We start from the raw sequence: 16,994 nt of genomic DNA on the forward strand, positions 1-16,994 counted from the left end.
TACCACCTATTATTTCTTTCTCGGTCTCTGCTAAACATTGAGTTTAGTCTGCTTCTAATTTATTCAGGTAGTTACATACAAATACGCAGTCGCATAATTTAAAATACTGGTTGGCCAAGACTATGGATTTTACCGTTACTTTACTTCCTGTTTATCGAGATGCACGAGAAACGAAGTACCGTTTGTCATATTCATCATTGTTATTATTAATCCCAGGTTAGTCAAATTCGATATTGAATAAACATAGTATTATCAATGTGTTATAAAAACAAAACTGTGTGATAAGCGCACAGAAACATGTAATTAAACCACATTAATAGTATTACATTTCACCGTAACTCCCCGTAAAATAAAACCTATGACGGGTATATTATAACTAATACATGTATTTTATAGTACAATATTTAACAGTGTGTATCATCCAAGTTTGTGTAAACTCGGGTATAACTCCTGAAAAAATTTTTCTTGTGAAAAACATTTTATGAAACTATAATGATCAAAATTTGAAGTGATATCCTATTTTGCTGTGGTGGTCGATCTATAGTTGTATATATGAATATATTAATTTTGTCCTAAAAATCAATGTTTATTGTATTTCTTAAAATACAGGCTGGTTGTATTTAACATATATACTATTCAAAAAAAGTAGGGGATATTTGATTTTTAAGTGTTATTAAAGTCACCTAATGAAACTGACGAAGAAACAAATGACAAAATGAAATGAAGTTCACATTCATCGATTTATTCCAAATGATCGTTAGACTAAGTAAGGCACAGAATGACCATTATAAGGGTAAAATGATACCCGGGGTCAAACAGCAAAGTTACCACAGCATCACAACCAAGTCAGTAACGGGTAAATCCTCCTCTGTTTGCCAAACAAGCATTGATCCGACGTGGCATACTCCTAATGAGACGTCTAAGGTCATTTTGGTCCAGATTGTCCCATTCCTGTTGCAACGCAGCAGCAAGTTCTTGGACATTGGCAGGACGTTGTTGACGTTGACGTAACCTCTGTCCAAGCATGTCCCAGACATGCTCGATGGGGGAGAGGTCGGGACTCAGTGCTGGCCAAGGTAATGTGGTGATGTTCTGTTGTTGGAGGTAACCTGTAACGATCCTGGCCCTGTGACATCTTGCGTTGTCATCCTGGAAGATGAAACGGCGGCCATGACGTCGTGCGAACGGCACAACATGGACTGTCAAGATGTTGTCCCGGTAGTACTGGCCTGTAACACGCCCTGCAACAACATGTAAAGCCGTTCTTCCAGCAACAGTGATGCCTCCCCACACCATAACAGAACCACCCCCAAATCGATCATGTCTGATGACGTTAACGTCTTGGAAGCGCTCGTTTCGACGACGCCACACCCTCCTACGTCTGTCCAAAAAATCAACAGTGAACCTTGACTCATCTGAAAACATCACATTGCTCCAGCGTCGATTATCCCAGTGTTGACGATCCCTACACCAACGACGTCTTGCCTGAATGTGATGATATCTCAAACAAGGGATCACGCGAGGACGTCGGGCGCGAAGGTGACCCCTATGCAGTCGATTCCGAATCGTCTGGCCACTCACTCTCACACTAGTGTCTGTTTGAAGACGAGCGCTGATCTGATTTGCTGTGATGACACGATTTCTCAAGGCCAAGGTACGGATAAATCGATCCTGGGCTTGAGTTGTCGCCCTTGGTCGACCTGAGCGTGGTCTGTCCTGTACAGATTGTGTATCACGGTATCTGGACCATAGCCTGCTTATGACAGACTGAGAAACATTCATCGTCCGCGCCACAACCGCCTGTGTTGTGCCGATCTGTAGCATGCCAAGGGCACGTAACCTTTCATTTTGGGTAAGCCGACGCATATCAAAATTTGTTTTCTGGTCACTAAAACAATTAAACTGATGTTTCCACCCTGGAATTCAATGCCACAATGACTGTAACATTCAAAGTCAGAGTCGTGCAAATCTTGGGTTGGACCCCCATGATGATCCCAAGCATCACCTGCATTCCATGCGGTAGCTATTGGTGCGTTTGGGCGTCACATGTAACTGGAAATGTTTCTTCTGTTAGGTTCTATAGTGACTTTTTTCGTAGTCATTTGCATATTTTAGTATTATGCCCCCAAAATCAAATATCCCCTACTTTTTTTGAATAGTATATATTAGATTATTGTATAGAATTACCATTATCAATATTTACAAGCGGATTTATTTGGCAATTGAATATTCAGAATAAAGATATGATAAGAAATATCTGTATAATTAGCTACTGGTGTATCATGGTATGTAAAATTTTTATTTGGATAATCAAATGATTTTTTTTTTCTCTACTGTCTTTTGCAAAAGTTTTGTTCAGTTAAACAGTTCAGTACATGTATTTGAATTCCAGGCTTGATGGGATTCACAGCTATTAAAAAGAACAGGTACCCGTAGATCAAAACAGAGACAATCATTTAAAATCATCTTAAAAAGAGGATCGAGTCAGCAAATTATTTATAGGCAATACATTTGTGCTTTTGGGTAAATAGTTTTTGCACTGAGGGATAATTGCTGTGTTGTTTGGTTTGTTTATTGCATTGGGTGTTCACAAAGAAAGAAATATGACAGATTTTACTTTTCCACTTTCAATTCAACTACAATCTTTTGGACAAAAGAGTATCATTCATTTTTTTTTTTTTTTTAAGTTTATATTGCTAATAAATTAGTTGTTCACACCTTGATCTAAGCAACAAAAATGTTTTGGGGTATTTGTTATCTTGTCTGGCAATTAGCTATGTAGGCCTACATGTAATAATCTATTTTTTTTTATTATGTAGATCTTCATGCTAGGAGAGAAATGTTATATCTTTTTAAATGTTGTGTTTTATGAGACATAAACCAACACTATAGATATGTGCGTAGCATGATTACTCACTGTCCATGTTGAAAAAATTGGCACAGAAATGTTTGTGGGTATTAGAAGAATATAAATAGACTAAAATTGTTTTTTTTAAAATGTAAATCAGGCATGAAAAAGCTAACAAAAAAGAGCATGGACTTTTTCCTATATTTAATTGTTTATTCCATAAATTGCTTTCACAGATATTGGTGTGTGTGGCAGATGTTGTTATTTATGAAACTTGTAAAAAAAAAGTTGTGATTTATTTACCGTATTGTAGGGCAACATCCTGGTTCAGTTTTTGTTGTCCAATGTCAAACAAATATAAAACCAGAACAGGATATACTTTAAGGATGATTGAAATGTTTACTCTGAATTTACTAAAAGCAGTATTTGATGTGCTTTTGTTGCCATTAAATATTCATGTTTGAATACAATATATTATAACATTTATATTCTTAACTTTAGAGGGTCTGTAATATAAAATGTCATTTTTAGAAAAAAAAGTACTTAACATTGACATCCTTAATATTTTTTCTGGTGAAATATGTGAACTGTTAAATTGTTGACCTCAGGCAGCTAGGATTGATAAAGTAAACTAAGTCAGCTGTGACTGCCATGCTATTTACAATCTGGTTAAAACACACATCCTATATATATATTTTGTTTTTTATAGTTCAAAATTTTGTTTTACTTGTCTTTTGCTACACTAGGATCTGGAAGAGTTGATATATTACCTCCGTTCTAGTTGATGTGAGGGATTAGCCAATGAAACGGTCTGTTGCAGTCAGTTATTGCGGTGCTATGCACGGAACTGTGGGTATATATCCCACTAGAAACATTAACACTGATAGGTTTATCAAATGTCTGAAGTCATATGGTCAAAAGCCGCTCCTATGACCCCTGAAACAACCTCACACTACAACTGGTCAGATCTTCAGTATTTTAATCAGATTGTGACATTTACTACTAGACTTGTTTACAAGAAAGGCACAAAATATTACATGTTGTGTTGTATTATTAACAGTTTAAAATATGTTTTGAGAGATTTATTGCAATGGAGTTTAGACATGACCTGACAAATAACGTTCGAATTTGAAAAAAAATTGAATCCAACCATATGAAAAAATATCAGATTCGTGAAGAATTAACTTTATCGCTTCATTAAATAATTAGACATATATAACTGATTTTATAACAAAATTTGGATTTTATGACTGTCATATGTTACTTATAAAATTATTAATATATTTCAATTTGGATTTATAGTTTAAAATACCTAATGGTGTGAAATTTGATTAAAAACAGATAGCCATCTTTGTATGGTGACATTTTCCATTTTGTGCTGATGGCAGTGTGCGTGAATTTTTGTGATTAATCCCATGAAATATGAACTGCCAATTACAGGCATTAAAATCAATAACATGGCCGTTGTATAACTGGAAATAGTGGGTGCTTAAATGTGGTGAACAGGCTGTATTTAGTCAGTTATACTGACTTTTGTTGTAGAACACAGAATATTGGAGGATTTTAGAGCATAAGGTTGGGATTAATATGATTTGGATTTAATTATTTGTTGGTTTTATATTTATCTGTATATGAGTATCTGGTAAATATGATCATATTGTTGTCACTATATTTAGCCCATCAGGCTTATCTTGTACCCTCAGTCATCTGTCGTCCATTTGTTAGCTTTTTATATTTTTAGATTCTTTCAAATCATTTGATGTTTTTCAACCAAATTCAGTAGGCATGTTGTTGCTTGAGTGCTGTTTATTTACCATAAATATATTATGGGGTAATGGTATGTGTACATTAAAGGGGCAATTTAGACATGTTGTACTTGTTCAACATGGTCATCAGGATATTTGGCACTGTCAACACATGTCCAACTAGGATTGTCTAAAACTAAGACCATATGGAAATTTAGCAGCTGTGTGAATTGCTGACAAAATTAACAGATATCAATGCAAGATTTGTCCAAGTCTTTAAAAAGTCAGCAAATAACCATTGATAAATTCATAAAAATTTGTGAAAATCTTAAAAGGTGATCTGTATGAAATAGACTATTTTATGATGATCCTGTGTGTGTAGACATGTGGATAGATAGATAGATAGATAGATATCTTTTCATTTGTCGAATGAAGTTAATAAAATATTTTTGAAAGGTAAATCATTAACTCTCATTTTATCATGTCACTTTCTTGAATGTCATTTTTGATTCATTAGGTATGATGACCCTGCCTTCGAATCTTTAATAACCATAGTTGTTTGTTTATTGTGAAAATGAATTAAATATCAAAGTAAATGATGAAATCAATACTTGTTTACTTCTATTACATGTAGTTTAATTAATGTACACTTTGATGTTAAATGTCACTGTCTATATTGTCTAATAATGAAACCTTACAAATATAGGAAAACATCCTTGTTTAGATGACTATTTTCATGTTGTTGTGATCAATATAATTTCAGAGATTTATTGTGTGATGACGCCCATACATTTATATTCATTTAATGCATTTTATGCCATTAACCAATTTACTTTAATATTTATATTACTGACATTTGGAATGTTGTACCAGTAAATGTTAAAGGCTGTTTTTGAAATAAGACGAAAGTCAGCTAAAATGAGAATTGACATTTTTAAAAGCTCACATGACTGAAAGTATAATTTCGTCAGCCAGTGTTTCGTTTGATTAGGCCTAATCCTACTCGAACACTGCTGGACTACGTGATGATTTCTGTTACAAATTATTACTGATTAACAATCGAATTAACAACCAAACAATTACAGCGTAACAAATCAGTCAGAATTAACCAACTCTTTAACTATGTTGACGTAGTCCTTTTTTGTTTCGTTTTTTATAGTTCAAAATTTTGTTTTACTGGTCTTTACTACACTAGGATCTAGAAGAGTTGTTATATAACCAGTGTTCTGGTTAATGTGAGAGATTAACCAGTCATCCTAATCAAATCTAATACTGTACTGTATAGTAACTTTTTACTTTTATAGCATTTTCTGTGGTGAAAATCAAGCATCAGAAAGATGATTCTTACTACCAGAAGTGCCAGACTACTGCTTGTCTTCCAAGTACTGCTGCTCTTTGTTTTGACGATTGACTCTGCTACTATTGGAAGTCATGATTATTGTATTATCGGGGCAGGGCCCTCAGGTCTACAGTTAGGATACTACATGGAAAAAGCCAAAAGGGATTATATCATATTTGAAAGATCTAATACTTCAGGTAAGTATTCCTATAATTATTGAGTTTAACTAGTGACCAAGAAATAATCAACATTCATACTGAAAATTGAAATAGCAATGGCATAAATTCAGTGGCGTGGTTGGATGGTGGCTGCAACAACAGTTGTTTTTCGAGCAAGTGACTATAGCTCTTGAGTAATCCAGCTAGCGGGGGATCTGAATCCCCCCCCCCCCCATGTCCTCATCGGGTCAAAAGAAAACCCTGAAATTTCTGCTATTTTGAACATAGTTTTCTGTTCAGAATATGATATTGTGTTTGCAAGTTGATTGTGATTTGGAATAGTAAATTCATGCAAAATTTTATATTTTATTTTTTAGGAAACTTTTATGTAAAGTATCCACGGCACCGAAAACTTATCAGCATTAACAAGAGACATACTGGCCAAACAAATAAAGAATTTAATATGCGTCATGATTGGAACTCATTACTCAGTCATGATGATTCTCTTCTATTAAGGCATTATTCCAAAGAAATGTTTCCTCATGCTGATGTTCTGTTAAAATATTTGAAAGATTATAAAGAGAAATTAGGAATACAAGTTCAGTTTAATACAGAAATCAGTAATATACATACAGTTAAGAATGAATCAGCACCGGATGGTCACCTCTTCTATATGAATGATCAAACTGGAAAGCAATACATTTGCAGGTATGTAGTTATAAGTATATGAAATCAGATAGAACATCCATTTAACAGAGGGGGGTGGGGGGTGGATGGCCAAATGGTTAGCATGTGCACGCTGTATCGTAAGGTCTGTCATTGAGTCAACTGGCATGGTTTCTATTCCCCGGTTGCATGCGGTCGCCTGTCCAACCTTGTGGATTTTCTCCTGGTCCTCTGGTTTTCTCCCACTGCTAAAGACCCCTACGTGCAAGCGAATTATTGGAAATAAAAAATTGAACCATGTGTTAGCCCCAAAATGACCTAGTTTATGTTGAGTGACCGTTAAAACCCATTTCTACCTCTCTCTCATTTAATAGTGATGTAAAAAATATAGTGTGCTTTTTTTTTTAGATGAGTAGGGAACACAAAGGATATATTTTAAAACATTAGTTGCCCTGAAAAAGAAAATTACAGCAAAAATCCATATTTTGAGTCTGATCCATAATTATGAGTCTGATTTTCTTTTAGTAACTTCTTTGTTGTCATATCTAAATATATCTATGTGAAAAATGTTTTGTTATTGCATTTTATCAGATTAACAAAGTTGTATATGTTATTTAAATTTCAGAACTTTAATAGCTGCTACAGGTATGTGGAAACCTAATATACCTGAAGTACCAGGTATAGAATATACTGAAGGTTATGAAGATGTATCCTTGAATCCAGAGGAATTTGAAGGACAAACAGTTTTAGTATTAGGTATGTGTCCAGTACAGAATTAAACTCTCATCCTGGTCGTAGGATGGGGGGTGGGGGGTGGTATGGCCAAATGGTTAGCATGTGCGCACTGTATCATAAGGTATGTCGTTGAATCAACTGGTGTGTGGTTTCGTTTCCCCGGTTGTACATGACAAGGGGTAGGGTAGCCTGTCCAACCTCGTGAGTTTTCTCCAGGTCCTCCGGTTTCCTTCCACTGCTAAAGACCTCTACTTGCAAGCGAATGATTGAAATAAAATTAAACCATGTGTTAGTTCCAAAATGACCTAGTTTGTGTTGAGTGGATGTTAAACCCCATTTCTCTCTCTCTCTCGCTAGATGGGGTGATACAGAGATAGTGGTGGGGGAGGTGAAATGCTGTGTATTTGCTATAAGCCACACCCAGTTTATTGTCCATCCCTTTCTTCTACTATGAGCACACCTTCTTTACCAAATTGCTGTATTGAAAAACAACACCGCCATATTTTAGTTAACGTTTAATTAGATGTTGATAACACTAATATATTAAATTGTATGTATAAACAGTTATAAAAAAACTGCCACGATTAAAAGTCATCAGAATATGATTGATAAATCTTAAATAATTCAATTTCAAATGTTGCTGAAAATGAAGATTTTTGACTTCATCTTTACAATAATTTTTCAGGGCGAGGTAATGCAGCTTTTGAAACTGCTGATCATATTATGGGTTCAACTAATTTAATACACATGGTTGCCAGATCTAGAGTAAGGTTATCATGGGCTACTCACTATGTCGGAGATTTACGGTAATTAATAATAATTATTACAACACTTATAAATGACTAAACAAAATTTTATGTACTTATAGCCAGTGGTTACTATATACCAGTTACACTTTACAGCAAGTTCACACCAATCTTATTAAAATTAATTGTGCCATCTTCACTTAAAGTCACAAAACTACTTTGCCAATTATTGAAAACACTCTTAATCCCCTGAGACGCCAGTGACGTCAACAGTGACTGAATGCATATTACAAATGTTTATTCCTTAATTACGTATACACACCGGGATGTGTACACATTAATGCCTGACTGGTCTCTTAATCCCCTAATTAAATAAAACAATTAACTACGGAATAGTTTATTTTAATTTTAGGTTCTATTTAGAATTTGTTTTAGGCAAGACAAATAAAATAAGTTATTTCTAATAACCAGAACAGGAAATATAGAATTAAAGCAAAGAGTCTAGTATACCTACAATATATTGAATAAGTTAATAATTACAGAGAGCGTCAACAACCAGCATGGGCACATGTTGCCCCTGGTTTCTTGATGACACACTCTAATTGCTAGCATATTCACCCCCTTGTCATTAATATAAGGACTCCTGAATTAAAATATGTATTTTAAATATTTCGTTATTTTTTTACAACCAAATAAGTTTGTGCACCTGTATATGAATTTACATGTTACACAAAGAAATGATCAAGAAATTGACATAGTGTTAAATATTTTATATGTATTATTTTAGAGCTATCAACAATGGATTGTTAGATACTTATCAACTAAAATCATTAGATGGTGTATTAGAAGCTGCTATTAATGAAGTCAAGATAGTTAAACGTAATGGTAAACTGTTTCTAGATTTAAACACAGAAGATGAAGAGGAAGAATCGCTAGTATATCTAGATAATTTTGCCATGAGAGAACCATATGATAGAATTATACGATGTCTGGGATTTAAGTTTGACATGTCGATATTTAGAAATGAGTAAGTATCGATACTGTGTGTATTAAAATAATTATTACAGGTCCTTAGTCAGGTGGGGCCAGCATTTCCAGAGCTAGCAAGACAAATTCTTGACTTGCCATTATCGATCACACACTTTTCATTTGCTATCCAGTCAAAACTATTCACTTTTGATTTCACTGAGAGAACAAATCGACAAACATGTTCAAGTCTCATTTTGCATAATTTCATGTTCAAATTGGAACTGTCAATTATGCCAGTAATTTTACTGTTTATATGACTAAAGTTTTTATGTATTTTTCGATTTTTGATTGGACCCCTTGTTTTGCTTTACTAATACTTCTGTATTTCTTGCATTTAGCACTGATGTGATAAAAAAAGCTTCAGGTTTGAGAATTAGTAAATTCCCATCTATAATGCACAACTATGAATCAACAACTACTAAAGGCATGTTTGTGGCTGGTACAGCTAGTCATTCCTTAGATCACAGAAAATCTGCTGGTGGCTTTATTCATGGTTTTAGATACACAGGTAGGAATATTACCCTCCATTACTTTTCTCAGTTTAATCATAGATATTATCTATGGTTTAATGCATATTTTTCAGCATACTTAGAGATATGTCTAGTGAATCGGATGCAGACCACATTAACAAAATTTAGTTTTAGTAGCTTGAAATAATTTTAATTAAAATAGAAAAATTAAAAAAATTGTTGAGAACCTAATTTCTTTTTCTCCGAACTGTTTGTTATAGAAATTTTAATTTTCAAATTATATTTACAGCCCGAGCATTGCACCATATTTTAGAGAGTCGTTATGAAGGTGTAATATGGCCCCATAAAACATACAAATCTTCTGAGTTAGTAAATGTTTTATTGAAGAGAATGAATGAAGCTTCTGGAACATATCAGATGTTCAGTGTACTTGGTGATGTTGTTGTCTTTAGAGAGTAAGTGTTACATTTATATCAGAGTTTATGATCAGACATGTTCATTTTAAATTTTCGGTTCTATAAGTTCACTATGGCTAAAACTGGTAGTGTACCCACTGGCAGACGCAGAAAATTTAGTATTGGATGACCCCGATGGTCCTCTTAATATATTTTGAAAAATTCGGGTGGTACATATCTAGACCCAAATATAACATTCAGTTTCATTATCCACATCGCCACAACCAACATAACCCCTCATAGAAACAGAATAATAAGTGAATATTTTAGGGGGTGAGGTGCATCTCGATCCAATATTAGGTGTACCCATGTTCTGCAAATGCTGTTTCGTGGTTTTTTAGTTCAGCCTATCATATCTCTCTTCTGTCCGTCTGACTGGCTTAAACAATTAGTTATCTATATGGCAATATTTAGATTTATGTTTTAATTACATTTTATCAATAAACATTTGTTTTGATTTTAGTAACCGAGAAAGTTTTGAATATTATGAGGAATTCCCAATAAATCTCCTACACGAGTTTACCAATATAACAGGAGCAGAAGCAGGAGAGTTAATAGCAGTGGTTTTACAATATGGTGCCAACTTCTCTGGTCCTGGAAATGATATTTTCCGAACTGACCGAGCCACTGGTGAACCATCGGAGGCTCATAAATCCAACTTTCTTCACCCAGTATTATATTATTATAAAGACATTCCAACAGGTAGGTATCTTTTCAAAGCAGTATTGTGTTAGGAGGCTAAAAAACATTTTCCTTTTTTAAATCTAAAAAAAAATTTCTGCAATGTTTAAATATCAAAAATCTACCCAAATGACAAACTAAACTGAATTCAAATTAATGCATAATGTTTCAGGAGGCGGATTTCAGAAACTTTTAAACATAAACCTCATAATGTATATTTTCAGCAAAACAGATGAAGACTAAAAAACGATCTGAAATATTGCCTCGACCACATCTGATGCATCATATTGTTGAAGATTTCCTTACTATGTGGGACGCACCAATCAGCCATGTTCTACCGTTAAGACGATTTATAGAGGATGTGTTACAACTTGATATCAGACATTATTATATGGAAGATTGTTTCCGTCTGTCTTTGTTACATTCTACAGTACCAAGTGGTTGTCAGCCATATCTTAATGGACAGGGTTTAAGTGGAACAGGACTTTTGATTGAATCGGCCTTAAAACAGGGGTTATTAATGTGAAATTCTGATTAAATTATATTAAACCTTTTGTGTTTTATCATGTGATTATATTTAATTCTATTGAGTAATATTCCACAACATTTTTAAAGGCTCAATCAGATATTGTTTTAGTTTCTGTTTTTAAAGTACCAGTATTGCATAATCTTTGCAAAATTGTAACAGCTGTTGTATGCTTTAAGTTTAAATCAAAAGCTTATCTTTCATTAGTTATATATTTAAATAATAATATCATTAATAATAAACACCCATATTTTTGTAATCTCGAGGATCAGGCAACTTCTTGGAAATCATGGTCAGATGGTATGTTTAAAAATCAGTACTATTGGATTTACTTGGAAGACATTTATCTTTTATAAAGACTTTTTACAACATATTTTCATAACTTCAAATTTATTGACCAGTTATATGTAGGTTATTGTGTCTTCAAGAGTTATACTATTTTAATTTTTATCCATTCATTTCTCAGTAATATATGTATTTTAGTATATCAAAATTTAATTTATAATGTGTTATTTTTTTATTTGTTTACTTTTAGATGACTTTAGCTTTAACGATGTTAATTAGTAATCCTTTCTTTAGTTATTATAATTTATATTTTGGTTAGAGGGTCAGAGATAGTTAAAAGAAACTGTTATAGATATATAGCTCATATAACTCCCCATATTATAACAAAAAGGTGCTGTGATAAATATATGATTTTAAATCAGGGACGAGTCTGTCGGATGACAAAAGTCATAATGTACAAAGGGCAAACAAATGAAAAAAAAAAAACTAATCACAAAATATATTACTAACAATGGCTCTTTTATTTAAAAAAATAGCAAACCCCAAAACAACATAGCTCTAGTTTAAGATTATTGTTCATTCTTACCCCAGTTCACCACAAATGATTCTTGAACTGCTATCATTATTGTTATTTTATTGGACTATCAAGGTGGTCCAGAATAAACGTGGGGCCAACTATTTCATTACAATCTGCTGTAGAACTTATGGTCTGAAGCTAAAAGTATTGATTTTTGTCACGTTCATAATACAATAACACTATAAGTGTGTTTGTGGGTGGGGAGAGGGGATGTGCAAGTTGTCCTTAGTAGGCTATAGCTTTATTGTTTAGGATAAGATGTATAGGCCTGCATAGGTTTGAAGATTGTTTAAAAGGCTGTGGCAGTGTTTTGTTTGTGTAAACTTTATTGTACAAATATGTATTTCTTTATAAAGAATAGCATCTTTAGTTTGTTTTTATATTATATTATATTATTGTTTGTTTGTTACTGAAATCACATGCTCGCAAGGGCTTGAATTTATCATTAATTGTTATCTTCCAATGTGTTCAATAAATTAAAAAACCAAGTGGAATATTATAGCTAAATGTTTATATATACTGGGACAGATATATGGATTTATAAGGGGAGGTTCACATTAAGTAACAATTTTACTTGGAGAATTTTCCTTCCTTTCCTGCAATCTAGCTCTGACTTGACAGGTTTCAAGGCATTAAATGTGTGTGAAGTTAATGGTACTTTTGTCCAAGAGGGTGTAAAAAGGATCACATCAACCAATGAACTCCATGGGGATACACCCCTGATATATATGATGTAATATAGTATATTCGGGATGGGACTAGAGATTTTATTAATTATTATATAAACTTATGTAAGCCCATGAAATGTACATTATCATTTATGTTGAAATAAAAGCTTTAAAAGATTAAAGCAATAAATCTATCAAAGTTTCTTGTTTGTATAGTCATATATATTATAACATAGATAGTCTGAGATGATTGAATAAAGTGACTCATATTACTAGCTCTTGATAAGAATTACTTCTAGGGTCTATATGTGGTGGCAAGAAATAGGTTAATAATAATATTTAGGACACACAGTACACACAAAAATTGAAATGGTAGCCTGTGCAAAAATAAAGAATATTTTAAAATAGAAAAGTTCCTATGTGAATTATTCAATAACATTAATTCAAATATCCTGGATAATGAAGATAGGCATAGGTCATGCATTGTGTTAAGAGGGAAATTTTATTTGCATGGACTGCAGTTCTATATATGTTCTGTTCACACACACACACCCACCCACACATCCCTACTTTAAATCAACTGTGCCCACTACTATAGACCCCTATAACGTGCAAGCAAATTATTGAAATAAAATTGAACCATATGACTTAGTTTGTGTGAGTGAACGTTAAACCCCATCTCTCTCTCCCTCTCTATTTAGACATCGTTAGCAGATAGTAGCCGCTGTGGTCAGTTCGATTTCAATACAATTTAGAATTTAATCTTAATTTTGAGTAGAATACTGTTTTTGGTTACTTTAATTTTGATAACAACAATTGTCTCGGTTTCTACTGTGAATAATCTAACTGCATGCACTGTCCTTGACAACATAGGCATAGGGAGCCAATCTGTGAATTTATGAGACCAAGTTTTCCTAGACCAGTTTTTTGCGTAGATTCCGAATCTGGGTGGTGATCAGGCGTTTGAGGGGGCGTTTTCGAGATATGGTGGGGGGGGGGTTCCAATGTCTACGATTGGGGGAAAATGTGATTATGTTGACATAAATGGTGATGATGTTATATATAAATAAAACATAGATTTCTAGGACTGTCCATCTCTAAATAAGTGTATCGATGCCCTTGGACAACTGTTTTGATTTGTGGCGAGGTGGCGTGGGTGGTTGCAGGTGTGCTTGTGTGGAAGTGGGGCTGGGTAAATTGGCGGGAAATGAATTCACGTTGATTTAAATGATGATTTTCTTAGAACATTCTGAAACATCTCTACAAATATGTATATAAGATTCCCAATGTGTGTGTGTGGGGGGGGGGGGGTCGGGATGGGTGCTCATGGGGGGGGGGGGGCAACATGTATCTTTGTGGACAGAAATCATTTGGTTCAATATTAATCTTAACAGTGGTTTTTCGTTAGCTTTTCGTTCAGTACCTATATTTGGTCATTCAAAATATTAAATTATGATGGTACTTTTCAAGATATCTGGAAATGTAAATCAAAAACACTGTAAATCAGAGACATGTTTAGATATTAGTTTATTCTTAGTCTTCATCAGAAGATTCAAAATCAAAAGTTCATAATATGAGCGAGATAAATATCTTCTTGGTTGCTTACCAAAAGCTCGCATATGTCCTTTGGATATGCTTCAGATACCAGTTCACATTGTAAATCTTCATTCCAGCCATGTTACTTTTTCACCCAGAAAATCTTTCTTCTAGCGTCATCTACTGATGTAAGTCGCCTTCCGCGATATGTTCTACCTTTGCCCGTCTCATTATCGACCAAAATGTGTATTTTGGGAAAATCGTTTGCGAGGAGAACGATTGGGATGTCTATTTCGCCCGAGTAAGAACACAAAATACAATTTGTTTCAGCGCCTCCATTAATTTTCAATGCGAAGAGGAGTACGTGAGTTAGTTTGGTGTCCTCGTGGTTTGTTGTCAGTTCTAGGATATTCTCGACACTTTCAATACTAATCTTGATATAATTAAGTGTCTAAGAATATCTAGGCCTCAGGGCCTAAAATAACGTGCCTTGGAGCACGAACGTGCTTCGAAATGAAAAATCTGTGCTTCGAAAATAAGAAAACCGTGCTCTGAAAGAAATGGCGTAAGGCTCTGAAAAAGTGTAAGGTAGCAATGCCTCCTGACTCCTACTGAGTGTTTCCTCTTGTGGTGGTCAGTTGCGAAGGTCAGATCGGATGAGTCGAGTAAGCGCCAGCCGCATCCGCCTTTAGTCAGGTGTTCAGTAGGTTTGGTATCTGATCCGCTGCGTCTTTGACCGTCATTTCACTTTCACTTTATTTTTGACATAATTTTCACTAATTTTCGGTATTATCTGTGATCTTAAGTATTAAAATAAGGATGGGAAACCGGAGCTTAATCCACCGGACACAGAATCCGTGCTACAAGAATTTAACCTTATTTTAGGCCTTGCTAGGCCTGCATGCTTTCAGTGGTAATGACTATTTGTTTTTCTTTTACAAGATAATTCAGTGGTATTGACTATCTGTTTTTCTTTTACAAGATAATTCCAACTTTCTAACAATTTTTAAAGAGCTGTGACAGGCAAATGGTGTTTCTGATGTCTTAATTACTGGAATAGAAATAATTGTTTGTGCCATGTACGGCGAAAGGCGACTTACATCAGTAGATGACATTAGAAGAAAGTTTTTCTTGAGGAATTTTAATGGTTTCTTTTATTACCATCTTGCCTGGGTAGTCTTTTGCTGCACATTAAATGATCGAACAAGATCACCTTGCGATACAATACAAAGCTGGAATGAAGATTTGCTATGCGAATGGGTATCTGAAGCATATCCACAGGATATATGCGAGCTGTTGATCACACATAAAGAAGATATTTATCCCGCTCACATTATGAACTTTGATTTTGAATCCTCGGATGAAGAATATAAGAATAAACTAACATCTAAACATGTCTCTTGTTTACTGGGGGGGGGGGGGGGTCCCAGATCTCTTGAAAAGTACTGTTATAATCAATCTGATTAAAATACAGATCTTTATTTCGTTTCGTTTTTTTATACTTTCGATGCCCCCCAAAAAATTTATTTTCGGGCAATGAAAAATTCGACGACCTTTTTTTTTTCTATTAACGTTTAGAGAAAAAATATAACTAACTTATTTCTATGAGATCCACACTGCCCGAAAAGTATTTTCTCGTCTTTTTCTTGTCCACTGCATATGCCCGAAAATATGCCCGAAGCTCTCTTATGATAGGTATGCCCGAAAAAACGGTATTGCCCGAAAATAGGTATTGCCCGAAAAACGGGCATCGGGCCGGAAAGCGGCAGAGGAAACTAGCAGTAAAACGCGTTTGCGACCGTCAAATATTCCAAAATTTTCTTGGCGGGTCATTCGCCTCTTAAAGAAAACCGGCGCCGCTATGTCTATATAAATCCGAAATTTTTCGGGCATTTCTAGTTTTGCTTCCCTAACTGTCATCGAGCCCTAATAAAACACTAATTTTACTTTTCTTGTAATTGAATATCACGAATTTGTACTGAGTTGACTATGGATTAAAACATTTTGTCTGGAGCCACTCTACTTTGTGCGACATTTTTCAGGCATCGATTATTATTTGTGAATGCAGATGCAACAGTCTGATTGGATGGTTAGAATTCAGAGTGGGATTTCAGTTACAAAACCATTGGATACTTTTGGAGTTGCTTACACGGGCTAGAATAGCAGAAAACGCATTTACGGTGATTAAATTTTCAAATTTTTCTCCGGGAGGGTGAGGCCTCCATATACCGCGCGACGATTTATTGGTTGTTTGGAATTCGGGTCAGCCAGGTAGGCTATATATTGGACCAAATTGAAGTTGCTGTATTCACAGACTTGAATAACAGGAAAACGCGTTTGCGGCAGTTACATTTTCAAAATTTTCTCCCAACGGTCCCGTCTTCGTTGTCTGTAAACGATTGATTGGAATTCGAGTCAGCCACCTTAATAAGGCTATAATATATATTCGTCCACTTTGAAGTTGCTTTATTCACCGGCTGAAATAGCAGGAAAACGCGTTTGCGACAGTTAAATTTTCAAAATTTTCTCC

General features: G+C 34.5%; 1 protein-coding gene across 2 annotated transcripts; it reads left to right on the forward strand.

The window, feature by feature from the left end:
* The first annotated feature begins 98 nt into the window (after positions 1–98).
* On the forward strand, positions 99–13,127 carry LOC126810365 (FAD-dependent oxidoreductase domain-containing protein 2). Of its 2 annotated transcripts, none has more exons than XM_050535384.2 (10): positions 99–216; positions 5,898–6,129; positions 6,468–6,798; positions 7,382–7,512; positions 8,177–8,297; positions 9,025–9,264; positions 9,605–9,774; positions 10,026–10,191; positions 10,655–10,893; positions 11,097–13,127. In XM_050535384.2, the coding sequence occupies exons 2-10, from the start codon at positions 5,931–5,933 to the stop codon at positions 11,396–11,398; spliced, it is 1,899 nt and encodes a 632-aa protein (XP_050391341.2). In that variant the 5' UTR covers positions 99–216; positions 5,898–5,930; the 3' UTR covers positions 11,399–13,127. The 2 variants fall into 2 exon arrangements, with proteins under 2 accessions (XP_050391341.2, XP_050391340.2); XM_050535383.2 differs by lacking the exon at positions 99–216 and adding an exon at positions 4,252–4,423.
* Positions 13,128–16,994: the final 3,867 nt, after the last annotated feature.

This window comes from Patella vulgata, chromosome 2 (genome assembly GCF_932274485.2).
Source record: "Patella vulgata chromosome 2, xgPatVulg1.2, whole genome shotgun sequence".
Taxonomy (NCBI): domain Eukaryota; kingdom Metazoa; phylum Mollusca; class Gastropoda; family Patellidae; genus Patella; species Patella vulgata.